Source organism: Panthera tigris, chromosome D2 (genome assembly GCF_018350195.1).
Source record: "Panthera tigris isolate Pti1 chromosome D2, P.tigris_Pti1_mat1.1, whole genome shotgun sequence".
Lineage (NCBI taxonomy): Eukaryota > Metazoa > Chordata > Mammalia > Carnivora > Felidae > Panthera > Panthera tigris.
Window position 1 is genome coordinate 8,022,605 of NC_056670.1, and position 26,325 is coordinate 8,048,929.

Genomic DNA, 26,325 nt, shown 5'->3' on the forward strand with positions numbered 1-26,325 from the left:
TTGTATCTTGTTAGTTACAGCCTAATATTTTTAACCTCCAGTTGTTTTCAGGGGAAAGCTATCCCCCTTTGATACAAATCTATATATTATGAAAAACCAGCCTTGGGGGAGAAAGAATCAAACAAACAAACAAAAAGATGTGATGTAATAGCAAATGTATTTTGAATGAGAACATTGGACGGAAAATAAGAATTATTTTCACAGATAGACACCAAGATTCCAGGACCTATGTTCTATGCTCAACTGCATATTTTTAGCTACCTGGATATTGGAACCGGCAGCCATCATTTAAAAAATTGCTCATGGGGCCCCAGGATGGCTCAGTTGGTTAAGCGTCCAACTTTGGCTCAGGTCATGATCTCGTGGTTCGTGGATTCGAGCCCCGTGTTGGGCTCTGTGCCGACAGCTCAGAGACTGGAGCCTGCTTTGGATTCTGGGCTCCCTCTCTCTCTGCCCCTCCTCCACTTGTGCTCTGTCTTTTTCTGTCTCTCTCTCTATATATCTCTCTCAAAAAATAAACATTAATTTTTTAATATACAAAACAACATTGAAAATTTTTTTTTTAATTTGCTCAGACTGCGATATGATCTTTGGATCAAGATATCAGAAATACCACAGAGCTTCAGAAAGTTGCCCTTCAATCTACATTTTGCCCAAGATCACGCTACAGTTCTAATAGCATCTAAAATTATGGGCAAAAAAAAAAAAAAGGCAGGGAAAATTTGAGCTTCTAGAGAGTAGGCACTATTATTTTGTATTTGTGCTGGGCTACAACCTGTAAAGGCCTGAGACGGTTAAGTCCATCCATGCTATTTCCACATGGAGCCATGACCATGAATCAACACTAATAGTATGAACATTGTGCTTCCTAGAACTCTCCAGAGTCCACTAAAGTTCTGTTAGAAGCGCTTTTTCAAGTCAGAAGCCCTGAGCGTTTCCCAGCACCCCCGCACGCCTCTGCCATTGGGCCATGAAGAACCGGGAGGGGTGTCTTTCCTCAAAGGCAGAAGGAGGTTGGAGGGTCCATAATCCTTCCACCTCTTCCAATAAACTGAGTGCTATCTTTGAATTCACACTCGTGTGATTGGCATGAAATTTCTCATTCCAGTGCAGCAGATCTTAGGGTTTGGATACACACAAATAATATCTTTGTTTCTGAGATAACTGGAGAATGAGTCCAAACTAAGAACTGAAATTACTGGATTGGGCCAAGGAGGAGGTAGCTTTCTTCCTGCTTCTTGTCCTCGAGAGATTCGGTGGCTGCTAGGGTCCTACAGGCGTACAGAATACAGAGTGGGACAGAAAATTGATGCACATGGCCTCCACTATTGGAGGTGGGGTGTAGAACTAAATTCCCTTCCTTCTCCTCTGGCCTCTGCTTCTACTTTTTTTTATTTATAATTTTATAAAATTTTATTTGTGTATTTAGAGAGAGAGAGTGAACGGGGGAGGGGCAGAGAGAGAGAGGGAGAGAGAGAGAATCCCAAGCAGGGTCTGCAATGTCAGTGTGAGCCCAGTGTGGGGCTCGAACTCAGGAACCAGAAGATCACGACCTGAGCGGAAGTCAAGAGTCAGACGCTCAACAGACTGAGCCACCGAGGTGCGCTTCCCCTTTGTTTCAAGTAAAGGGGCGTGGTCTGTGGTTCAGCACCCACGATGGTCAGTTTCCTCTGGCACAATGCTAGTACTGGGTTCCGCCGGGCATCCAGGGCCTGGAGTCTGGATGGTCTCACTGCCACAACTTAGCCACAATCAATCGCATCCCTCCACGCTGCATGGTTGACATCAGTGCTTTTACATACATGGCTTCACGACAAAAACGCTACGGCATTGGAAAGGTAGGCATTGTTATGCCTGGTTTTGGCCATTAGGGTGATCGGTACATCCTACTTCCCCATCTCATGCAAGACTTTGAAACTGTTGCTGAACCCTCCCTGCCGTGGCAGACACTCAGTGGAAACATGAAGGATTCAGTCAAACTGGTTATTTGGCATCGTGCAGACCACTATTTCCCAATCTACAAGCGAATCATGACATTTGGGGCGTCAGGAAGACGCCCTGGGCGGTGCCTTAGTGCAGGGTTTCCTCATTTCCATGGGCTTCCGGTCTCTCCTCTCTCCAGCTTCTAACTGTCACTGCAACTACATCTCATTCTTCAGCCTGATGTCACATGCAGAAGTCCGGAGGTTCCTAATCGGCACGGAGTCTTCGGGAGCAGGGGAAGCTTCCTTAAGTAGGTAAGATCAAGATAGATCACAACCGGGAGGTGGGTCGGGAATGGTTCTCAGATGTAAGGGTGCTACTGGGAGTTGGCCGACCTTCCTGGTCCCCCTCTGTCACCTGTTGGCTCTGTGACCTTAGATAGATCTAAAATCTCTCTAAGCCTTGGTTTCCTTCATTGTTAAGGTGAGGATGATTGAACTTACTTCATGGAGTTTCTTTGAGATTTAAATAACATACACGAAGTATGTAGAGCTATTCTCCACACGAGCTCAGCACTGAGTAGACATTAGCTACCGCTAGGTTTAAAAACCTTTAAAATTACATAACGTTTGCAGGTAGCAGATTATCTTCAACCGGACAGCAAATGTATGGAAAGCTATTAACTTCAGAAGGAAGCTCTCAATTTCTAGAAGTGAGTCATTAATTTGTTCCAGGAAAAGCTCTCTGATGTTCCTTTCTGGCTCATGCTCAGATTAGGAAAAATAGTGAAAGGGCTTACATACACTTACTGCACGGTAGGTCACTTAATCCTTCCTGTAACCCTGTGAGGGACGTTACGTCATTATCCTCATTTTGCCCACAAGGAAACCAAGAGAGAAAGCTGTTAAATCAGTTGCCCAAGGTCAGAAATCTTGTCCGTGGTGAGGCTGGATCCCAATCTCGGACCATGGGGCTGCAGCTCGTATAGGACGAGCCCTCTGCACCGCAATGACGTCGGGCTGCCTTGGAAGAAATGCTCTGAAGCCGTGCCAAGGAAGAGATAACACATTTCAACGCGCTACCTTCCCCTCTGGGTGTCCCCAAGGCAAATAATCCCTTCCCTGGAAACTGATAGTCAGGTTCTCTGCTCATTGCTCTTGTTTGCCTTGTGGGAAGCCGGTTGGGGTAGAGAATAGGGGCACTTTCCACTTTGCTGTGGCTTAGACACCTGTCCTCGGTGTCTTCAGGTATCCGGCAACTGGAAGGTGAGCAGAGACTGAATGACATAATTGAAAAACTTTGAGTGAGAGAAAACCAAGAAATAAGCCTCCATACTAAATTAAATTTCCTTCAAGAACTGGACGGGGTCATAGCAGTTTCCATGTGAGCAATGGATTCACCTGCTCAGAGGTAGCTTACTGCGTTGGCTCCCTCCCACGCTTTCTCGGTGTTTCTAGGACGCTCGTCTTTTGGTTTTCACCAGGGCATTATTCTCATCCCTTCATCAACGTGGATGTATAAGATTAATCTGTGATTATTAAATGTCTTATGTCAGGCATTCCCACGATGTGGCTGTTTTTCACAACAACCTGTTTGCTCTGTGGAACTTTAAATGCTGGTAGCTTCTTTAATTTGGAAAATGAAGCGAATCCTGAAGTGTGGATGAATATTGTAAGTCATGCGAGGTTCCGAAAGACATCACATAGGGCTGATGCGTGGGTTGTGAGATTAGCAAAGGTCTAGTGATAGCAGAAAAATCTTAGAGAAGGAAACAGATGGAAAAAAAAAACATAGGTGATTTTAACGTTTCTCTGAGTCAAGCTAGGCTGATGTTTTCTTCTGATTGAATAAATAATACTCTCTAGTCACGTAAAGCGAACTCATGATTGTAGGCAACCTCCTCTTTTGAAATTATATTTTTAAAACATTAAGAATTTGTATTTTAAGCCATTTGGATCATAGATATGACAGCGTTCTAGTGGACTGTGGTTTTATTATCTTTAAACCAAGAGGGGTCTGGAGAATCGACTTGAGAACATAGTTTTGTCGGAAGAATGAGGAGGGCACCTGTTGGGATGAGCACTGGTGTTGTAAGGAAACCAATTTGACAGTACATTTCATATTAAAAATAAAAGGAAGAATGGGTCGATACTAAATAATATCTCCACCCAACCACTCACCCCCAGATTTGCCAATAGTAGACCTTTTCTAATAGTCTGCTTATTCGTTATCAAGACTTTACATAGTAAATTAACCTTACAGTTACCTGGGGCTACAGATTTCAGATCACTCACCCCAATAAACACACACCAGATTCTTTGATCTGGTTTCTTTTGATGACCTCTGGAGAAGATGTTGAGCTAATACCTGTATTTTCACTGGACAGAGTGAGATCATCACCTATAATGGCTACCCCAGTGAAGAGTATGAAGTCACCACTCAAGACGGGTACATCCTCAGCATCAATAGAATCCCCCACGGGCGAACAGATGATAGAAACACAGGTATGAGATGTGTCTCTCCTGCGAAGGAGGAGAGCAAATGACTAACATTGACTGCTGGCTTTCCTTTAACGGAATGACTGGTTTGTCAAAACTGGATGAGTCTTTAAATAGTCAACAGGGAGCCTCATTCTTTTTCCCATTCTCTGAAGCCAGGCAAGAAGCTAAAAATACAAAGGGCAAGACTGATCTTGTTGAAGGCGGCCGACGTGGCTTGTGGGTAGGGGTGTAAATGCAAAGGCAAAGCATGCATTTCGCTGGTTCATTACTGATCTCTCATGCGGAAAATTGTTACATCCCAGGAAAGCAGATTTCCTGGCTGCTGGAAAGACGTTTGCTGGGCTGTGTGAGGTTGACTGGGTTGTGTGAAGTCTCTCCTGCCCCTGCAAAGATCAACAGGCTTCTCTCTGTAGGCTAAAGGGGGGGAAAATCAAGTTAAATGATCGTGACATATCTGCAACTTTTTTTCCAGGAAGGAAACCTGGAACATTCACCTATGTTTTGATTTGAGGGACAGAAGTTTTGTGGAATGAAAGAACATGGTGGTAGGAAGGTCTGAATTTTGGAATAAAGAGCCAGCCAGACAAAAGCAGAGGAATTGTTCTTTAAATAGGGACACATAACTGCAGATCTCGGGATGAGAAAGAGGGAAGACTGAGCAAAGTATCTGGGGAGGCTCCAGGGCAAAGTCATTTACTCAGATTGCTGCACGGGCTCTCCTGCCAGTCACATTCAGGGGCAACTAACATCACGCTGTTTAACTTCCTCTGCCTCTAACAAAGAAATGTGTAATTCTAGGGTTTTGGAATGAAAACTGGGAGTGGGGTTAGGTAGGGTTACCAGATAAAATAGGACACACCCTGTGAAAGGTGACTTTCAGATCAATGACAGATCGGTTTCTCATACAAGTTCCACTTTAGGATGTACTTATACAAAACGTTTTTTTATCATTCATCTGAAATTCACATTAACACGGCATCCTGGGTCTTCTATTAATCTTCGTTTAGTTTCAATACCAGCCCAAGTTGGGTGGGGGGGGGGGCAGGGGGGAGGGGATGGCCAGGAAGCATAAAAGGAGAGGATTTCTCCAGGAAAGCTTTCACTTAAGGAGGGAGGATTTGGGGAAGATTTGGAATTAAGAGCCATCTATTAAGTGTATTATTCTAAAAGCTTTACATCAATTTATATCAGATAAAGCTCTCAGCATCCGTATGAGGTCAGTACTATTCATGGTTATCATTTTACAGATGATAAGGCAAAGCAGGTTCTCGAGGTCACACAAATAGCAAGTGATGGAATCAGAATTCAAATCCAGCCTGGCTCCAGAGAGCATGTGCTCTTACCCATTGAATGATGGTGACTTTTTGGAACCTTCCACCCTGAAGACTCTCTCCCTCAGGAATTCGGTTGTTGTCAGAGGGGTGTTGAGCTGGTTGTATTGTATTTGGGTTTTCAAATGCTCTCCAGTAGGCAGAGGCGGGGGGGGGGGGGGGTTGGCTAGAAGCTTGGCAAGGAGCCAGATGCTGTCCATTTACGGTCACATCCCCCTCCTCCCTGGAAGAGGCACAGAACACCATCAAGCATGATCATTTTCACGTCTCCGCCAGCCAGACCCAGGAGGTACGCAAAAGTGAGTTCATGGAGCACTGAGCACCATTACAAGCACCCACTTGGTTGTGAAACAGAACCGGGCTTGAGTCCTGGCTCGGCACCCCGTTAATTGGGTGGCCCCTTGGGAAAGTCACCTAACTACCTTCTAAAGCCACGTCTCCTCCTCTGGAAAATGAGGATCCTTAAAATAGTAGCTACTTTCTGGAGTTGTTATGAGAATTTAACAAGCTCATCCGTGGCCATCTGTCAACATACCACTAGGTGCAATGCATGTGCTCAAGAAACTTACACCATGTTAACCAAATGCTCTATATGAAAGGGAAAGGTGAATGCTGATTAGGTTTTTGCTTTTTCTGGGCATGTGTGTGTTTCTATCATGTTCCTGAGATGGTCTACTTATCATAAATTATTCTCTCTCTCCTCTCTCTCTTCCTCCCTCCTTCCAGGTCCCCGCCCAGTTGTGTACTTGCAACACGCTTTGTTTGCAGACAATGCCTCTTGGCTTGAGAATTATGCCAATGGCAGCCTTGGATTCCTCCTAGCAGATGCAGGTTACGATGTCTGGATGGGAAACAGTCGGGGAAACACTTGGTCAAGAAGACACAAGACGCTCTCAGTGACTGAAGAAAAATTCTGGGCCTTTAGGTAAGCGGTATCTAAGAAAAATCATGAAGAGACTTTGGGACCATTGCTTTGAATATAATAGTGTGGGTGATATTAATAATAATCTGTAACATTGGGAGTCACGTGGTTCCGTGTAGCTTCTACTAACTTCTCAAAGCAGAGAAATAGCAAGGAGTTTGATTTCCACTGATTCTCCCACAAGCAAGTTACATCATTTTCCCAGGATCATTTTAACATCCAGTTCTGTCCAATACTGTACATTATAAGCATGTCTCAAGGGGCAGCTCAGGACGTTTCTAGGACCGGTGCACACACTCATTCAACCAATGTTTGCGGAGTGTCTCGTCTCTGCATAGTTCTGGGCGCTGAGCGCTCAACGGTAGGCTAAGTACCGGCCCTTGAGAAGCTTATGTGCATTCCGACGCTACGAATACAGGTCTTTCCCCTCGGACGGTCACTCAGTTTTGCAGAGATGATGTGTACCAGTACTCGATTTTGTTTACAGAAACTCTGGTTGAGACGGTATTAAATACCATTTTCAGCACAGACCCAATAGGAGGTCTTTAAAACCTTGCTAATGGACAACAGAGAACAATGGTCTAATACGCTGCCTGCTTCTTTTAGGGAAAGTGTTCTCTGCGGGCATCAGAGGACAGGCTGATGCCTGCAAGAGACTTCCCAAGGCTAACCTCCCTGCTGGTTTGCAAGCCAGCTGCCAGAACAGAAGGTGCATTCCTAGCACACGAATGAAATGGTCAGCACCCACTGGCAGGGGAAGAATAAAGGAAGGATAGAGTAAATTTGGGGCAGGGGCAAACATCAGGATAATATTTTGTGTCCGTGGCCCTTGGTCGGAAAGGTGGAGCCTGTTTACTACAAGACGACCTTTAGCAGCCTTCCTACATCCCTGGCATTATGTTGCTTTCCCAGATGAGGAACCTGAAGCTCAGAGCATTTAAGTAATTCATCAGAAGTTACTCAGCCAGAGTCGTGATTTGCAACCACTTCTGTTTCCAAAGCTGAGCATGAATCTTGCAAGCGCCCTGGGAGTGTTTGAAGTAGAGGCAGAAAAACCAGATGTAAAAGGGAAGGGGATGAAGGGGAGAAAGGGTAGGACTGACCGTCGGACAGCACACACAAGTCTTGAAATCAGCCCCGTTAAAAGTAACGCATAGAAATGCAGCCAACAAGCCTCCAATAGCCTGCACGTGACCGGATAAATAATGAAATGCAAGGCAAATGAGTGAACAGCACAGAATTCTGTGTATAAAAACTAAGTGAGCAGGTGCTCTGCGTCTTAAACTTAGGAGCGAGTGTTTATAAGCCCCTGTTTTATTTTGCAGTTTTGATGAAATGGCCAAATACGATCTTCCGGGAATAATAGACTTCATTGTAAATAAAACTGGTCAGGAGAAGCTGTATTTCATTGGACACTCCCTTGGCACGACAATAGGTATGTTTACAAATGTCCGTGTTTTACAAGGTCGGAGCCTTGCAAGAGTTCATCTTACGTGTTAACCTAGTGCCCTAAGTGGTTGTGAATTTGCCCTTAATTCTCTGTCTTGTGCCGGACATGAAATCCTAGTGCCCTATGTGGTTGTGAACTTGAATTTCAGAGACCGTGTGTAGGACAAATCTTTCCTCCATGTCTGGTCCCAACAGCACATTTGTAACCGTGATATAATTTCCATGTGCCCCAAATCTAAAGAAGTATTTCCAAAGAGTTAAGCGTCTAGGTCCCCTCTGAGCTGAAAAAGTAAAGCCTGATGCCTTGAAATAACCCTGAAGAATGATAAATATGTATCAATCATACCTGCCTCACAACCCCTATGGGATTTTTAAAAAATAGTAAAAGCATGAGGTTATATCTCTATATGAACAAACTGAAAACGTACGATCACTTTTTTTTAGTGGAAACACAAAAGCATACGTCAACTGGGCCCATTTAGCATGTGACTTAATATTTATGGCATCGCAATTAAATGTAAGCACTATGTAGAAAAATTCTCAAAAGCCCAAGATCCTACTCTCTGAAAATGTACTTCTTAATGATTTACTACATCTTTTAGAAAGAAATAAAAAATCCAGTTCCAAGTACAAATTTAGAGGAAGCCATACTATTAATAATGCCAATTTGTTAGCGATCTTCCACTAACGTTTTCCATTTTAAGAGATTACGTGGAATGCAATATTTTAGCTGGGGTGAAACTATGCAAAATAAATAAGTAATCTTACAGTCTCCTTATCACCATTAGCATCAACAGCAGATGTATATTTATTGGTGCTGTATACTGATATGTTTGGAACAGCCAGTGAGCATCCCAGGACATATTCTAAAAGGATATAGGGGCGTCTGTGTGGCTCAGTCGGTTAAGCAGCCGACTTCGGCTCGGGTCACGATCTCGCGGTCCGTGAGTTCGAGCCCCGCGTCAGGCTCTGTGCTGACAGCTCAGAGCCTGGAGCCTGTTTCAGATTCTGTGTCTCCCTCTCTCTCTGTCCCTCCCCCGTTCATGCTCTGTCTCTCTCTGTCTCAAAAATAAATAAACGTTAAAAAAAAAATTAAAAAAAAAAAATGACAGCATTGCCCGCACTTAGCCCATGCCTGTGAGCGAAGACGCCCCCGGCCCCTCGGCAGGGGCGGCTCCAACAGCTTATCCCCTCGCTCTCCCCGACCAAGGTACATTGTTCAGAATCCGAGAAAAATGGACACTTGACAGCAGAGGGACTGAAGGCAGATTATCTTTGCAGAACATCTCAGAAGTTTCCCAATTCATCCGCAAGATTGTTGCGATAGAAAGACAACCCGTCAAAGCAGAGTCCTACTTTTGTTAGTACAGACATTGCCTCGGTATTTCTAATTTTTACAAGATTGTCTTGTCTCCTGTTCTCTTAGGGTTTGTAGCCTTTTGCACCATGCCTGAACTGGCACAAAGAATCAAAATGAATTTTGCCTTGGGTCCTGTGGTCTCATTCAAATATCCCACGGGCATTTTTACCAGTTTCTTTCTACTTCCAAATTCCGTAATCAAGGTAGGCTCGTTTTCACCGAAATGTATCTGAGGATCCCATCTTGGATCGTGTGTTACATAAGCCTGAATAATACACCCTTTCTCATAGGGGAGGTTTGTTAAGATGCCCAAACCCAAATGTCCTACAGCCCGATTATTCATTCAGACATTTATTGGTTATTTTCCAAGGGCTGAAAAAACAGTTTGGTGCCCAATGTGGATTTGGGACTTTATCCATCCAAAGATTTTTTTTTTCTGTTTGCTTTTTGATTCTCTAAAAAGTTCACGCCACAAAAAGCATCGCGTTTTGCCAAAATTGGGGTGTCGGCTAAAATGGATTGGGGCCAAAATGAAGTCAAGGAGACCAATTCAGGCTTCATAGTAACTTTTATATAAAATCAAGCCCTGGTTTAGGGCGAAGTGGTGGGAATGGAAAAAAACAATTGTGAACTAATACAAGGAAGAATCTCCATAGTCCCTAATGACTGGTTTCATAGTGGTTTTATTGTGTTGTTCACTGTAAGCTCAAGTGACGTAAGTTCCCTTCTGTGTGGTTGACAGGTCTGTTGCAAAGGGTGTTGACCTCAGTTCAGTTTGGGACGTTTTCTACATTTGGGCAGAGTTGAGCAGACAGTCTTCCCTCGAGGGAGATGGATTCTTGAGTCGTTTCTTTGCCCGGATGACTTGGTCTCCTTGGCAAAAACAGCAAATACACACACAAACCGATCTCCCGAGAATCCTCATTCCTGGGGATGGAGGGGAAAATCAAGGAGTCTGCAAATGGTTCTTGAAAGGATACTTCTTTTTTCTTTTCACAGCGTTTTTTTGGTACCAAAGGTTTCTTTTTAGAAGATAAGATGGGCAAGGCACCTTCTACCAAAATCTGCAACAATAAGATATTATGGGTGATATGTAGTGAAATTATGTCCTTATGGGCTGGAGCCAACAAGAAAAATATGAACGTGGTATGTATGATGATCAGGGGACCATTGGATGCTCTAAGAAATTCCAGCTTTTCTTTGGCTCTCGTTGATGTATCTATTAAACGGCAAAGGTTGACACGATATTCTAAAGCATAAGGGCAAAGATTGGCTAAGCATAGATGAGGTATCCAATGGACCACGACTGTGAAGACCGGGGAAAAGAATAGGCAGCGTCATCCTTCTGTCCCTGGTCACACACAGGAAAACGATGATGTCCCACCATGAGTAGAGGGTTCACCTGTTTACTCTCAGCCACCATTACTACCATCCATTTCATTTTACAACCACTCCTGTGCCCTAAATAATAATAATAATCCCAGAAGAGAAAAGAAGTACATCCAAGCATTGAATTTATCTCCTGTGTGCCTTCATTTGCTGGGTGCTGTTGGCCTCAGATAAAACTCCTCACGTCACTTACAAAGCACAAGACACAATGGAATGGAGGTCGAATCCCTTTCCCACAGAAAAGGAACAGTCTTGTTTCATCAACTCTTTGTTTCCTGGTAGGAGAATTCAAGGAGGAGGAGAAGGAGGAGTTTACATTTGCGGACTGATGTGGTTGAATTCCATATGGCGGCCAGTGAGGCTGTGACAGTGAGGCTAGTTCTCAAATAGCTGGTCTCTGCCAGCCCGCTCTACCCCTATTCAAGAGGCTAAGTTGTGCCCAACGGAAATACAATGGGAACCATTGTTCAAAGCCTGCTTATTCAAAAGTAAATGTATTTATTAATTTTTTTAAGTGTTTATTTATTTTTGAGAGAGAGAGCGCGAGTGGGGGAGGGACAGAGAGAGAGAGAGGGAGACAGAGCATCCAAAGCAGGCTCCACACTCCAAGCGGTCAGCACAGGGTCCGAGGTGGGGCTCAAACTCGGGAACTGTGAGATCATGACCTGAGCCGAAGTCGGGCGCTTAACCGACTGAGCCACCCAGGCGCCCCAAAAGTAAATATTTCTGATAGTTCCCTTGATCACTTTCATTATACGGTATTCTAGGACATAGGATTACAATTACTATTATAGCTCTATAATTTTCATCTCTCTATTGTTTTGCAAAGGCCAAAGTACAGCACCTAGGGAAGCGATTGTTTTTTGCTTTTCTTTTGCGATACTTTATTTTTATCCTCACAAAAGCCTGGCACGGTAGGATTTTTTAGTATGTTCACTTACTAGGTGAAAATACAGAAACTCCGAAATGTGAAATGACCTGCCCGAAGTCACAAAGCTCCTAATGAACAAAGTTACTTCCTGAAATCCGGGTTTTTTCGGCCTCGTGATTTGTGACAGTGCACACCCCTGCACACGCACACCACATCCCTACACTCGCACACAGCACCTTCCTAAAGCACACTGCCCCGTGATGACCATCGTTGCTTCTCCTACTTCAAAACCAGCCAATTAACCCACGGCTTCCAAGCTGATGGCAGTTTGCTCCCAAGCAACGCGGGGTTTACTCACATTCAAGCGCCTGGCATGATTTATTTATCTTACCCGCCTGGTCATTTCCAAAACCCCAGCTTCCATTTGCTAATTCTTATCACCATTGCTCTCGGCTTCTGGAAGGTGTAGTTTATTTCATTGGGTGAGTTTTGCTGTACCGTGTTTTATTTCCCTTCAGAGTCGAATGGACGTGTATATGTCACACGCTCCCACTGGATCATCGATACAGAACATCCTGCATATAAAACAGGTAGCGTCTTTTTCGTGGAAAACTATTCCAAGCTTATTTCACTACATCCGAAAGAAGAGGGTTAGCCGGTCTACCCTAAGAAGCTTCAAAGCCGGTGTCTGCTTTGTCCTTGACACGGTCTTTGGTTTGATTTCCCCAGATTTAAAAAAAATTTTTTTTTCAATGTTTATTTTTGAGAGAGAGCGAGAGACAAAGTGTGAGCGGGGGAGGGGCAGAGAGAGAGAGGCACAGAATCCGAAGCAGGCTCCGGGCTCCGAGTTGTCATCACAGAGCCCGACGCGGGGCCCAAACCCACAAACCGTGAGATCATGAGCTGAGCCGAAGTCGGACGCTTAACCGACTGAGCCACCCAGGCGCCCCTGAGTCCCCCGATTTTAAAGGACAGGGCAAGGTATGGTGGAGAGCAAGTAGGTGACATAAGTGAACTCTATCTTAGATCGGAGCTTGTAAAATAGACCCTGAGCTGAAGCGAGAGGTAGCCAGGGAAAGCTTGAGGAGACCGAACCTTCCCCCAGAGATTTGACTGCCCCCCCCCGAGGGGTGTAGATTTTCCATGAGTTCTTCCTTCAAACCAAGGGAGATCCTTGCTTCCCTTTCTGTTGACCTTGTGCTTCTAGTAGTGAAAATGTATTTATATCCTACTGGTGCTCCAGGAGCCTTTTTTTTCTAACCAGTGCCTAGTGGTTTCCCAAGACTTGCTGTTAACAGTTGTGGCTGTTACTCTAATTACTTTTCCAAAACACATTTATTTCAGCTTTACCGATCAGATGAATTCAGGGCGTATGACTGGGGAAGCGAAGCTGAGAACATGCATCATTACAATCAGGTGAGCTGCTCGGAACTGCCCCAGAAGCCAGCTTTTGAGAAATTATAATAAATTATCAGAGGGGCGCCCGGGGGGCTCAGTCGGTTAAACCTCCGACTTCAGCTCAGGTCATGATCTTGCGGTCGGTGAGTTGGAGCCCCGTGTTGGGCTCGCTGCTGTCAGCACAGAGCCACTTTGGATCCTCTGCCCCCTCTCTCTCTGCCCCTCCCCTGCTCATGCGCACAGGTACACTCACACATTCTCTCTCTCTCTCAAAAAGAAATAAACACTAAAAAAGAGAAAGAAATTATCAGAGAGTGAAAAGAGTCTTACCTGGCCATTGGTGGCATTCTCATTGATAGAGCTTTTTAAGAAACGTCTCATTTAAATATGCGTTCATCGCAGAAAGTCTAGAAATAAAAAAAGCATATCTTATAGCATTTTTTTTCAACGTTTTTTATTTATTTTTGGGACAGAGAGAGACAGAGCATGAACGGGGGAGGGGCAGAGAGAGAGGGAGACACAGAATCGGAAACAGGCTCCAGGCTCCGAGCCATCAGCCCAGAGCCCGACGCGGGGCTCGAACTCACGGACCGCGAGATCGTGACCTGGCTGAAGTCGGACGCTTAACCGACTGCGCCACCCAGGCGCCCCTAAAAAAAGCATATCTTAAGGAATTCAAATAATTTGTAATCCCTCCACCCAGAGAACACTAGACGTGTCAATATTTTACTGCATTTTTTCCGATCTCACTACCGCTGCTTCTAGGCATATTTTTTGAAGTTTTATTTATTTAAGTCATCTCTGCAGCGCACGTGGGGCTCGAACTCATGACCCCAAGATCAAAAGTCGGATGCTGTTCTGACTGAGCCACCCAGGCACTCCCCCGACACAATTTTTAATCTTGCTTTTTCGTTTACAGTAACGGCAAGATCTAGTCAGTGTTACTGAGGTGTTTTCTTTAACATAATTTTGTTGACTGTATATTAATGGAAATCGTTTTATAAAAATCTATGAAAATGTACAGAGTAGATGAATACCCAGTTCCTGATATCAACAGGAAAAAAATAGGATCCCGCAAGAACATTGCAGGAATATTATCTACCCATGAAGACTTGAGCCTTTGGTATCTTTTTTCCCTCTGACTTTTCACACTACGATTTGTACACCCGCTTAACCCTCCGTACTTGGGATTAATCCTCTTGGCATCATTTCTTTCGCTAAATTAAATGTTTCCAGTGTTTTCCCAGACTGGTATATAGTTAAGGCTATTTATTAGACCAGTCAGTTTCTCACTAATGGATTGAATTGTTAGAGAAATTATTCTACCAGACCTTAAGACGACTAAGAGAGGTATGTATGTTTTTACTGTTTTTTAAGCTTGATTAAGGCGTGATTTACATTCAATAAGATTCGCCGATTTTCCAATTCGGTGAGTTTTGACAAATACATTCATTCATGTAACCATGCCACAATCAAGATACCAAACATTTCTGCTACCCCCGAAGTTTTCCCCTGCCCCTCAGACCATGTATAGTCACAGATGCATATATTTGCAAAGTCTTAGAATCGGGCCAGGAAAACAAACAAACAAACAAACCCACCAACAAATGTTAAAGAGATTACCTTCACAGAGGAGACGAAAGGTAGAATGAAGGGGAAGAATGTGAAGGAATAAAGGAGGCTCTCATTTGGGATTTTACATACTTCCACTTCCATTATTTTTAATGAGCATGTTATATTTATATATTGTTTCTGTTTATGAGAGAATGAAACAAAAATCTCACACACTCCCTTAAGACCATTGTTAGTCACAGTCCTTTCTTTTTCAGCTTTATTGAGGCAAAATTAACAAATAGAATTGTAAGATTGAAGGGTGCAACGTGCTGACTTAAGTATGGGAGAGCGTCAACGTGCTTAGAATTTCTCAGCGGTTCGATAGATGGTCCTACCTTAGTTCAGGCCAACCCTGTTTTATGTGTGTCTGCTTTTAGGCCATTTGAAGTCAATTTTTATTATATTCTGGTCTCAACACTTTGCCCTCTTAAATTCCCAGCGCAGTCTCTGTGTGCACTGTGTTTGATAGAGAACAAGAGAATTAGCCCGTGTGAGCTCCGTGAGGGCAGAGATTCCCTTCTGTTTTGTTCACCGGTGTTTTCTCACCTGGCAAGATACTGGGCATGTCCTGGGCCCTTAACGCTTATTGGCTGCATACATGAAATTTCTTTTTTTTTTTTTTTAATTTTTTTAAAAAATTAAAAAAAATTTTTTAATGTTTATTTTTGAGAGGTGGGGGAGGGACAGAGAGAGAGAGAGAGAGACTCAGAAGCAGACTCCAGGTTCTGAGTTGTCATCACAGAGCCCGATGTGGGGCTCAAACCCACGAACCGTGAGATCATGACCTGAGCCAAAGTCGGACGCTTAACCTACTGAGCCACCCAGGCGCCCCATAAATGAAATTTCTTAATGCCCCTCTTATCCACCTTAAAATGTCTCTGTCCCCTTGATTCTCTTCTTCCCTCCTCTCTCCCAAAATGGAGGCCCTCTTCTTTCCCGAGTCTGAGGGCTTGTGCCCTTGACCCCATCTCTTCCCACCTCCTCTTCCTCCTGGCTCCTTCTGTCGTCTTCAGTGAACTGCTATTCCTTTTGGAAAATGAACAAACAACCTTCTGTCAACCTACCGATTCTATCGCTCGCTAATCCATCCCTCTGTTTGTAACCAACATTTTTTAATATTTAAAAAGGCTGACTTTTTCCACTTCCTCCCCTCTTCCACTCATTCCTGAACCCTGGGATATGTAGTTTGGGCCTTCATCTTTCTATACAGCTACTTTATGTAAAGTGGCCTGTGGCTTTTCATTACCAAATCCAATGGCCCGTTCTTGCCTTCAGGAAACATGGTCTGCCAGTCACCACAGCCTCCTTGCCGTTCACTGCCCCAACGTAGACTTCGATAACGTAGTGCTCTTGCGTTTTTCCTTCCCTTTTTAAAAATAAATTTATTTTGACAGACAGACTCCACACTATCAGCAAAGGGCCTGATGCGGGGCTCGAACCCACAAACCACGAGATCATGACCTGAGCCGAAGTCGGCTTCTTAACCGACTGAGCCACCCAGGCACCCCTTCCTTCCTTTTTTGATTGTTGTCCTCCGTCTACACTGGCTACTTTCCATTCCCCGCACTCGCAAACTGTCAACCTCTTCCAAGATTCTTCATACCCCTCTTCCTTTCTCCCTTGGAGAATCTAATCAGCCCTGTGGCTTCCATTATCCCTTTCTCTGGACCATCCCTACTGCCTGTCTAGATGGCTTCAGGACCTACCTCCAGCCTGTTCCTTCTTCAAGGTCATCCCATACGATGCCCATGCAGTCATCTTAAGACAGAGCTCTGAGAAGTGACCCTGCCTCACTTCCCCCGACTTCTGAAAGATGTCAAGATACCTTAGCCTGGAGTCTGGACCTTGACTGTCTGTCTCCTACCTCATCCACTCACGTATTTTCTTCCTGGGGTTCCCGGGACAGTTCACCGTCCTTACCGGGGGGGCGGGGGGGTACGCACTCTTGCCACTGGCTAGAAAGCCCTCCTGCCTTCAACCCTATCTGTCAAAATCCAACGCTCCCTCAAAAGTCACTTCAAATGACTCGTTTTTCTGTGAAACCCCCAGTCGGAAGTCATTTCTTCTTTACCTTCCCTGCCATTTTTTGGCTTTTGACATACCCTACTTTGTAGGCAAATGCTTATGTACCTATCTTGCCTTGTTCCTTCCCACTCCTTGAAGACAGGGACCACTGCAGGTAATATTTCTACTTCCCAGAGCCTGAAAGAACTATGATTGTAGCAAATGCTCACTGAGCAGCCTGTCTGCTTATCGGAACCCAGTGGTGGCCATGAGGAGTTTTCTGTCACGAATGCTCTTTCTGTCTCTTCCAGAGCCGCCCCCCACTCTATGACTTGACCACCATGAGAGTGCCTACCGCTATGTGGGTTGGGGGCAATGACGTCCTTGTAACGCCCCAGGATGTGGCCAGGATACTCCCCCAGATCAGGAATCTCCGTTACTTCGACCTGTTGCCTGATTGGAACCACTTTGATTTCATCTGGGGCCTCGACGCTCCTCAGCGTGTGTATAGGAAAATCATAGACTTGATGAAGTCATACTCCTGACGCATGCACTTCTGGGCTCAAAGTTGCGTGCAAGCCCGTGAGAGGCCCTGGAAAAGAGACTAATCAGCAGCAAAGTCTTCCCCAGGCTCGTTCGCCTCGTTGCTGTTGCCGAGATGCTCCCCTAGCTGACATCCAAGCAAGAATTATTTCAACCGTCCTGTTCTTTCTCTAAGAAATGCGCACACCCTCCAAATCCCTTCCCCTCTGTCAAGGGTAGGCCCGATTTTCCACCTCTGCTAACTGTACACTTGGGAGAGTAGTTCAAAGAGGACTTTTTCTTTCCTAGTTAAAGTAAAATTTCCCGGAAGGAAAAGCTCTGTAAAGGCAGCCACTTGGGAATGTACTTGGGGTGACATAGGGCCATACGTTAGGGCCATAGTCATTATGGCTATCTGTAAACAAGCCACGAGATAAGGCCCAGCCCACATCAAGCATGAAAGAAAACAGCAGACTAGGAAAACTAACAAAATTTAAGTATTCCGGGGGCGCATTTTACCATTCCAAGCAAAGAATGAAAAGAGAGGGAGACAAAACTGGGAATGAGCAGGTAAGATAAGCTGAATTACTGATTACTCTTAAGTTAGAACACATGAGAAATAATTCTCTCTTCTTTTGCTCTAAAGAGAAGCTAAACCGATCACTACTGGTGACTTCTTTGTCGATGTGGACTTTACACTATTGCCTGCTAACAAGAGACATTTAAAGCATCTTCGGAAAACCTATTTGAGAAGCCCCAAGGGAGGCACAGGAATATTCTAAGTCTTGCTCTCCTTCGTTCTCTAAATGATGCCAGACATTGATTCTAGGATTAAGTATAGAGTTCCAAGAGTAGCGTGAAGTTCAGTTGCAAAAGTTCCGGACCTTCTATGATAATGTCGTTAACGGAAAACTGTTTACGATCCTCAAGGAATCATAAATAAATGATACACATGCATACCTCCCACAGTTTATTTAAACTTAAAACGGGTAAATGTAGATTAGGTCACTGATATTTGCACGTAGGATCAGGGTTTTGGGGATGTCAAATGCCACATCATCATTCTTCAATAAATAATCCATAATTCATGATTTTTAACCTCAGTTTCAGTGTCTTTAAAAGGAATGACAATTTTAAAACACTTGGGAAGCAATTTTATTTTATTTTATTTTATTTTATTTTAGAGTTTTTTAATGTTTGTTTATTTTTGAGAGAGAGAGACAGAGTGCGAGTGGGGTAGGGGAAGAGAGAGGGAGACACAGAATCCGAAGCAGGCTGTAGGCTCTGAGCTATCAGCACAGAGCCCCACGTGGGGCTTGAACTCGTGATCCATGCGATCATGACCTGAGCTGAAGTCAGACACTTAACTCACTGAGCCACCCAGGCACCCCACTTGGGAACCCCAACGTTAAATGCAAATCCTTCCATATTTGTATGATTTTTATTTACCAAGAGTAGACTAAAATAAACTGATAAAAATTGAATTTTTATCAGTTTCTAGTGACTTTTATTGAGGTCTTCCAAAGAGTAAAATGTAATCTTCATGCAAACAATACAGTCTTTTGAAGTCACATTTAACCAAATTAATCAAAATGCATTAAACAATTAAACTGTTATAACAAACAGAACAGGCATAAGTAAGTCTGAGAACAAATCTCTAACTCTCAGCAAGCATACAGTTCAACTGGAAAGAGTGGAAAGATGTTATAACAAATCAGCCTACTAGTTATGAGCATTTAGGAGTCATTGGATGTCAGTTCAGGTATCTACGGGAGAAAAGAAGGCATCAGTTGATATAGTAATCTAGTTAAGCAGAGGTTAATTAAGTGAGTTCCTATATGGGATTTATCTTATTTGGTTGTTGCTATAATGCTGTGTAACAAATAGTCGTGAATAGCTGTGCACATTTTTTTTTTTTTTTTTTTTTTTGAGACCGAGAGGGACAGAGCATGAGCCGGGGAGGGGCAGAGAGGGAGACACAGAATCCGAAGCAGGCTCCAGGCTCTGAGCTGTCAGCACAGAGCCCGACGCGGGGCTTGAACCATGAACCGTGAGATCATGACCTGAGCCAAAGTCGGACGCTTAACCGACTGAGCCACCCAGGCGCCCCAACAGTGAACATTTATTTTCCGTGCTCACAGTCGTGCGGCCTGGCTGGGCTTTGAGCTGGGATCACTTGGGCTTGGCTCAACTCTGTGGGTTGGGTCCTGGTCTGCTCCACAGGCCAGTTCATTCTGTAACTAGCAGCTAAGAACACGGGATCGTGTTCTTCACCTGATAGGTCCCAAGAGCACAAGGGGACCGTCACCATCACACCGGCACGGTTCAACCTCCGCCCGCTGCCCGTCTGCTAACATACCTTTGGCAGCTGCAGATCACACGGCCAAGGCCGACCCCAGCCGGTGGGGTGGTCTGCTTCACCTACAAGGAGAGGCTGCAAATCACATGACAGAGAAAGTGCACACACAATGCGATTACGCGGGGGTGCAGAATTGGGACAGAATCCATTCCACCACATGCAGGCACAAAACTCAAAAGGTGAAAATAGGGAATGCAATACAAAGTGAGTGTCTCCCCTTGCCCCAGCTCCTGGTCACACGGTCTCGCCTTCAAAGACAACCGTCTTTCAGCGGTGGTTTTGAGTACCTTCTGTGGATCATACATGCCTATCCAAGTAGATCCGTAGATACTCATTTGTTTTTCTCACCTAAATGTACCACGTGCTTCCCCATTTTGCTTCGATCGCTTAATATATGTTGGCACGTTATTACAGACAACTTGAAAAACCATGACCAACAGACATGAAGACGGAGTAGGATCTTTTGCAATTACCCACATTGTTCCAAAAAATATCGTACAGAAACCATTTCGAGTGTTGATACAAATACCCCTTTATACCTACAGGAAATGTCTTTGAACCATAGTGGCCCATTCAAAGACCACGTAGAATTTTAATGTTGGATGAAAATATTTTTAACTTTGCTGAGTGATCTAAATGGTTTTATTTATTTATTTATTTATTTATTTATTTAAGAGAGAGAGCAAGGATGCAAGCTGGGAAGGGGCAGAGAGAGAGAGAATCCCAAGCAGGCTCGATGTTCAGCTTGGAGCCCGCTTTGGGGCTCAGTCCCACAACCTGGAATCATGACCTGAGCCCAAGTCAAGAATTGGACACTCAACCAACTGGACACCCCCCAGGTGCTCCCTGCCGAGTGGTGGGCAAACCCCACCGCCTGGCAGTCTTCCGTCGGAAACACACAACCATCTTAGAAACTGAGCAGATTGATAAACACGGTAATAACATGTCTGTTGACCTTCAAACCATACTAGTGACCACCGATAATAACAACTTTTGTGTAACATTAATCATTAGGTTTCCTAGCAGAAGGGGTCAAACAGAGTTTGCTGCTCTTTTTAAATCAGGCCACAATGTCCACGAGGCCATGTGTCCTGTAGGAGTTGAAGAATGGAATGTTCCTGCTGTGTCCTTCCCCAAATGACAGAGAAGTGATCATTACTCTAGAGAATGCCAGGCAAATGCCTGGTAGTCCTTTAAGACAGTCACCCTCCGGCCTTGGCCATGTGTAGTCAACAAGGAAGAAGCTTCGGCTTCAGTGTATGTTGCAATCTGTTTTGAGTTTCTATCTGAAGGTCGTAAATATGTCCTTATTGATGTAACACCACCAGAAAGAGAACTCCCTTCATTCACGCTTGGAATCGTTAGACATGTATTACTTCTAGATTAAACTCTCAACAATTTTGCACTCTGATTTTCCAAGAAATCCCCCAACGCCATCATTTCTCATTTTCCTCCTATCCCTCTTCCTCCAGTAGAGAAGATCCCGGACCACAGCTATTATGTCTTAATATATTCTCAGCCCGCACAGAGCTTGTGCCCAGACATAATTTGTTAGAATATAAAATTGTTGAGGAACAAAATTAGCTATTAAATACACTCCTCATAGTAAAAAGCGTCTTGGCGTAGCAGTAAGAATGACTTGAGCGGCAGAAAAGCTACTATGTTCAACAACTGTTCCAAACACAGTGTCTCAAAGCAGACAGACCAAGAAAGTTCGGAGAGAGGAGAGTGGATTTTCTTTTCCAAGCTGATTGCTTTAGTCTTTTATTTATGTTGAGAGGCACCTATGCATGGGGCCATCTGCCCGTCTTTGTGCACAATGAGACAGACTGGGCAAAAAGTAAGAAAGTTGTTACCCTACTTGATATTTCAGTCAAATTCAGTTACAGCTTTTAGCGTATGGCAAGGTCCGAACCTTCAAAGCCCAGCTGAGAGTCCTCTAAAGTCTGGACGTTTCTCTTATCTTTTTAGTCACGTGGGTTTTCAGGGTGATGGGAAGGGTAGGGATTTGGGAGACAGACTTGCAATTTCTCCGTCAAAGTGTCTTGCCTTTGCTGGGCTTGTGCTAGACATTCCTACGCCTCTATTGCATCAGAGATCCAGGAAGTTCTCTGGGGCAACCTCTTCCTGTAATCCCACCCATGGCTGCAGGGTAAGTGAGTCCTTGGACCCATAGTAGAATACATGGATAAAACCATCCTCGCTGCAACATAAACGAGTTGTACGCCTCTATCAATCAGTTCCCTTTTATAATCAGAGGGAGGCTGCATTGTTCAGCAAGCAGTGCCCCCTTTACAGGATTGGGGCTTGGTTTTTTGTTTTTTGTTTTGTTTTTTTTTTTTAGTGTTTTAATAGTTCATGAACAACTGACAAATGGAAGCACAGTCAGAGATTGAACTGGGGATGGAAGCAGAGGCTAGGCGACGTAGCGTCTAAATGTTAAAGACTTTCATCCTGAGAGCCATGGCAAGCCACCTAAAGGTTCTACCTGAAGGACACTCAGTCCCTGTATTTTGAAAAGATCACTTGAGCTTCTGGATAAAGAATGGGTTAGAAGGGACCAACAAAAGATTCCAGGCAAATCCATACATCTGACCAAGTCTCCTGATGCAGGCTGTGCTTGGGTACGGTGTTCTCCAAAGCGGTGATTCCTGGATAATCTGGAGCCATTCTGCCCCCAAACTAACATTCATCAATCTGATGTATATGTCTCGATGGGGGACAGTGATCACCACGAAAGCCATGCAGTAGTGGGGAAAATATCTACCGTATAATGCTATGTGAAGAGAAGCAAAGTAAAAATGGTACAATTCTATGATGTTAAATATATACACATATTAATAAATAAATATATATATATTTATTAAACATAAAACTGAGACAATACAACATCAGGGTAGAAACTTGATGAGTGACTTACTCTTTTTAATTTTTTATGTTGTAATGATATAATCGTTACAACTGAAAATCTGCTAAGAGGGTATATCTTAAGTGTTCTCACCGCAATCAAAATTATCTAGCTCTATATTTGCAATGTGTGCACATTTTCTGTTATGTGTGTTATATTTCAATAAAAAGGTTTTTTTTTTACTTGTTTTTATTATTTTTTAAATGTGAAATTTATTGTCACATTGCTTTCCGTACAACACCCAGTGCTCATCCCAACAGGTGCCCTCCTCAATGCCCATCACCTACTTTCCCTTCTCCCCCACCCCCCATCCACCCTCAGTTTGTTCTCAGTATTTAAGAGTCTCTTATGGTTTGCCTCCTTCCCTCTCTGTAACTTTTTCCCCCCTCTTCCCCTCCCCCCTGGTCTTCTGTTAAGTTTCTCAGGATCCACCTAAGAGTGAAACCATATGGTATCTGTCTTTCTCTGGATGACTTATTTCACTTAGCATCACGCTCTCCAGTTCCATCCACGTTGCTACAAAGGGCCAGATTTCATTCTTTCTCATTGCCACGTAGTACTCCATTGTGTATATAAACCACGATTTCTTTATCCCTTCATCAGTTGATGGACATTTAGGCTCTTTCCATAATTTGGCTGTTGTTGAAAGAGCTGTTATAAACATTGTGGTACAAGTGCCCGTATGCATCAGTACTCCTGTATCCCTTGGGTAAATTCCTAGGAGTGCTATTGCTGGGTCATAGGGTAGGTCTAGTTTTAATTTTTTGAGGAACCTCCACACTGTTTTCCACAGTGGCTGCACCAGTTTGCATTCCCACCAACAGTATAAGAGGGTTCTTGTTTCTCCACGTCCTCTCCAGCATCTATAGTCTCCTGATTTGTTTATTCTAGCCACTCCAACCATCATGAGGTGGTATCTCAGTGTGTTTTTGATTTGTATTTTCCTAATGAGGAGCGACGTTGAGCATCTTTTCATGTGCCTGTTGGCCATCCAGATGTCTTCTTTAGAGAAGTGTCTATTCATGTTTGCCGACCATTTCTTCACTGGATTATTTGTTTTTCGGGTGTGGAGTTTGGTGAGTTCTTTATAGATTTTGGATACTAGCCCTTTGTTTAATATGTCATTTGCAAATATCTTTTCCCATTCCGCAGGTTGCCTAAAACATATTTTTTTAAAAACCCTAAGCTTTCCGGCTTTAAATCGACAAGCTAAAAAGTACAGAAGTATGCCTCACGCTTTTAATATTTTTATATACATAATTTTTATACCTTAGCACTGCATATGGTAGCAAATATATTGACTATTGTAGTTCTGAGTAACAGTTTATTTTTTGCTAAGAGTTTTACATCAACTATCTCATTTAAAACTTACAAGCTTGTGGGATAGTACCATGGTCATAATTGTTTTATAGATGAGAAAATTGAGGCACAGAGCCATGAAAGCCAAATTTTCCTCAGGTTGCATAAGTGAAAGCGTCATGATTTTAATCCAGGGGGTCTGACATCACATATCTGTATAAATATGTTCAAATGGTATATAAGAAATTTTAATGTTTATTATTTATTCTTTTGAGGGGGGGTGGGGAAGGGGCAGAGAGAGACAGAGACAGAACCCGAAGCAGGCTCCAGGCTCTGAGCCATCAGAACAGAGCCCCATGTGGGGCTCAAACTCACGAACCCTGAGATCACGACCTGAGCCGAAGTCAGATGCTTAACCGACTGAGCCACCCAGGCGCCCCCGAAGTGGTATACATATGACAATGGGACCCCATGGAGAAAACCGTGTTTGTATTGCCCTAGACCAAAATTACTTGAAAAATTAAGGCAGAAGAGGAGACAATGTTTTGGGTTTCTTTTGTTTGTTTGTTTGCTTGTTTGGGCGGGGGGTGGATTGCTGTGTTTTTTGCGAACCCTAGCCACCAAATTGAGATGAAAAGATAGAACTACCATATGATCCAGCAATCCTACTTTGGAGTCTATATTCAAGGGAATGGAAATTACTCTCTAAAAAAGATATTCACCTGCGTGTTTGTGGCCTCATTAGTCACAGGAGCCTAGACACAGAAACAACCGAAGTGTCCATTCACAGATGAAGGGATTAACAAAATGTGGTGCGTGCGCGCACACACACACACACACACACCGGCGTAATATTCAGCCATAAAGAAAGAAGGAAATTCTGCCATTTGCAACAACACGGATGGACCTTGAGAGCATCGTGCTAAGTGAAATAAGTCACACAGAGAAAGACAAATATTTCATGATCCCAATTATTTGTGGGACCTACGAACATCAAGCTCGTAGAAACAGAGTAGAGTGGTGGTTTCTGGGGAGGGGGCTGAGGTGGGGGGCAGGAGATGTCGTCAAAGGGTACGCACTTGTAACTAAGATGGGTAGGTTCTGGGGATTGTGACAGCATGGTGACCATAGGTCACGATACCGTATTGTGTACTTAAAAGTTGTTGTGAGAGCTTTAGTGTTCTCACCATAACAACAAAATAGTCATTATGTGAGATTAAGGATGTGTTAACCAACCTTATTTGAGGTAAGCATTTCACAATATACAAGTGTATCAAATCATCACGTTGTATATCTGAAACTTACACAATGTTATATGTCAGTTATATCTCCATAAAGCTGGATGAAAAATTCAGATCAGTGGGAGATTGCCAATCAGGTCAATCATAACACGTTTGTCATTCCTTTGTCTGAAATACCAGGATCACTTCCAAGTAAGTGCAGAATCTAGCAATCCACTAGAGTATAGACCTTGTAATGTAAAGTTATCGAAAATTCGGCAATGTTTCTCCTTTTCTTTGTCTTACCCTTACATTTACACAAAGCAAGAAACTCATAACCCCCTAACAGGCTCACTAGGGTGCCATAGTTTCTCAAGCCTAAATATCGCATTAATGTTTTGTGTAGAACAAGGTAAATAATAACATTAATTTCTAATACGAATCCATGTCAAATGTAAAGTCTTTGGTGAATTTCTTTCAGGAAGTACAATTAGTTTCGGAGAGGTGAAACCAGACTAAAATAATGGCTTTCTGAGACTCATTAATCCAAGAGCAAGGAAGTTATCTGACCCCCCAGGGCTTATTCAGCTCTGACCACTTCCCCATTCTCCTCCTGTGAAACTCACCCACTCCTTTCAGGGTCTGGCCCAAACACCACCATTTTTGACAAGACTTCCCTGAACCTCAGGCCCCCAAATTAATACTTCTTCCAAATCACTTTTTAAAATATCTTTTAATTTTTATTTATTTGGGGGGGGGCAGAGGATCTGAAGTGGCTCTGCACTGACAGCAGAGAGCCCAAGGTGGGGCTCCAGCTCTCAAACCATGAGATCATGAACTGAGCCAAAGTCGGATGCTTAACCGAAGGAGCCACCCAGGTGCCCCAAATCACTTTTTATTATGCTTCTGAGTTATCTCTTTAGTCTATCTCCCTAGTGCACTTTAAGTGGCTTGAGAATAGCTTCTGCACCTTTCTAACCTTTTAATCTTTTAAAATCTTTATTTTGCAATAATATAGACTGATGTGAAATTGCAAAACCGGTACGGAAAGTTCCCATGTACTCTTCACTCAGCTTCCCCCAAAGGTGGTATCTCACCTAACTCTACTGCACTCTCAAGACCATGAAATTGACCTTGGTACAGTCCACAGAGCTTATTCAGATCTCACAAGGTTTCCATGCACTCCTGTGTGCGTGTGCGTGCGTGTGTGCGTTGCACGCAATGAAATGTTATCACCTGTGTAGATTGTGTAACC

At 43.7% G+C, this 26,325-nt stretch overlaps 1 protein-coding gene across 3 annotated transcripts; it reads left to right on the forward strand.

The window, feature by feature from the left end:
* Window positions 1–1,608: 1,608 nt before the first annotated feature.
* LIPN (lipase family member N) lies at window positions 1,609–18,395 on the forward strand. Of its 3 annotated transcripts, none has more exons than XM_042960561.1 (11): window positions 1,609–1,838; window positions 2,123–2,237; window positions 3,479–3,594; window positions 4,310–4,427; window positions 6,482–6,680; window positions 8,003–8,112; window positions 9,553–9,689; window positions 10,486–10,632; window positions 12,265–12,336; window positions 13,091–13,162; window positions 17,074–18,395. In XM_042960561.1, exons 3-11 carry the CDS (start codon window positions 3,490–3,492, stop codon window positions 17,305–17,307), a joined length of 1,194 nt encoding a protein of 397 aa, XP_042816495.1. In that variant the 5' UTR covers window positions 1,609–1,838; window positions 2,123–2,237; window positions 3,479–3,489; the 3' UTR covers window positions 17,308–18,395. The 3 variants fall into 3 exon arrangements, with proteins under 3 accessions (XP_042816495.1, XP_042816496.1, XP_007079326.2); XM_042960562.1 differs by having other exon boundaries at window positions 2,160–2,237; XM_007079264.3 differs by having other exon boundaries at window positions 1,609–2,237.
* Window positions 18,396–26,325: the final 7,930 nt, after the last annotated feature.

What these genes read in the sequence shown, in the direction of transcription:
- LIPN (XM_007079264.3), top strand. Translation starts at nt 3,490, where the DNA reads ATGTGGCTGTTTTTCACAACAACCTGTTTGCTCTGTGGAACTTTAAAT. An exon ending in CTGAAGTGTGGATGAATATT is followed by an intron (nt 3,595 to 4,309) that starts GTAAGTCATGCG and finishes TTCACTGGACAG; the next exon opens with AGTGAGATCATCACCTATAA. An exon ending in CTCCCTTGGCACGACAATAG is followed by an intron (nt 8,113 to 9,552) that starts GTATGTTTACAA and finishes CTGTTCTCTTAG; the next exon opens with GGTTTGTAGCCTTTTGCACC.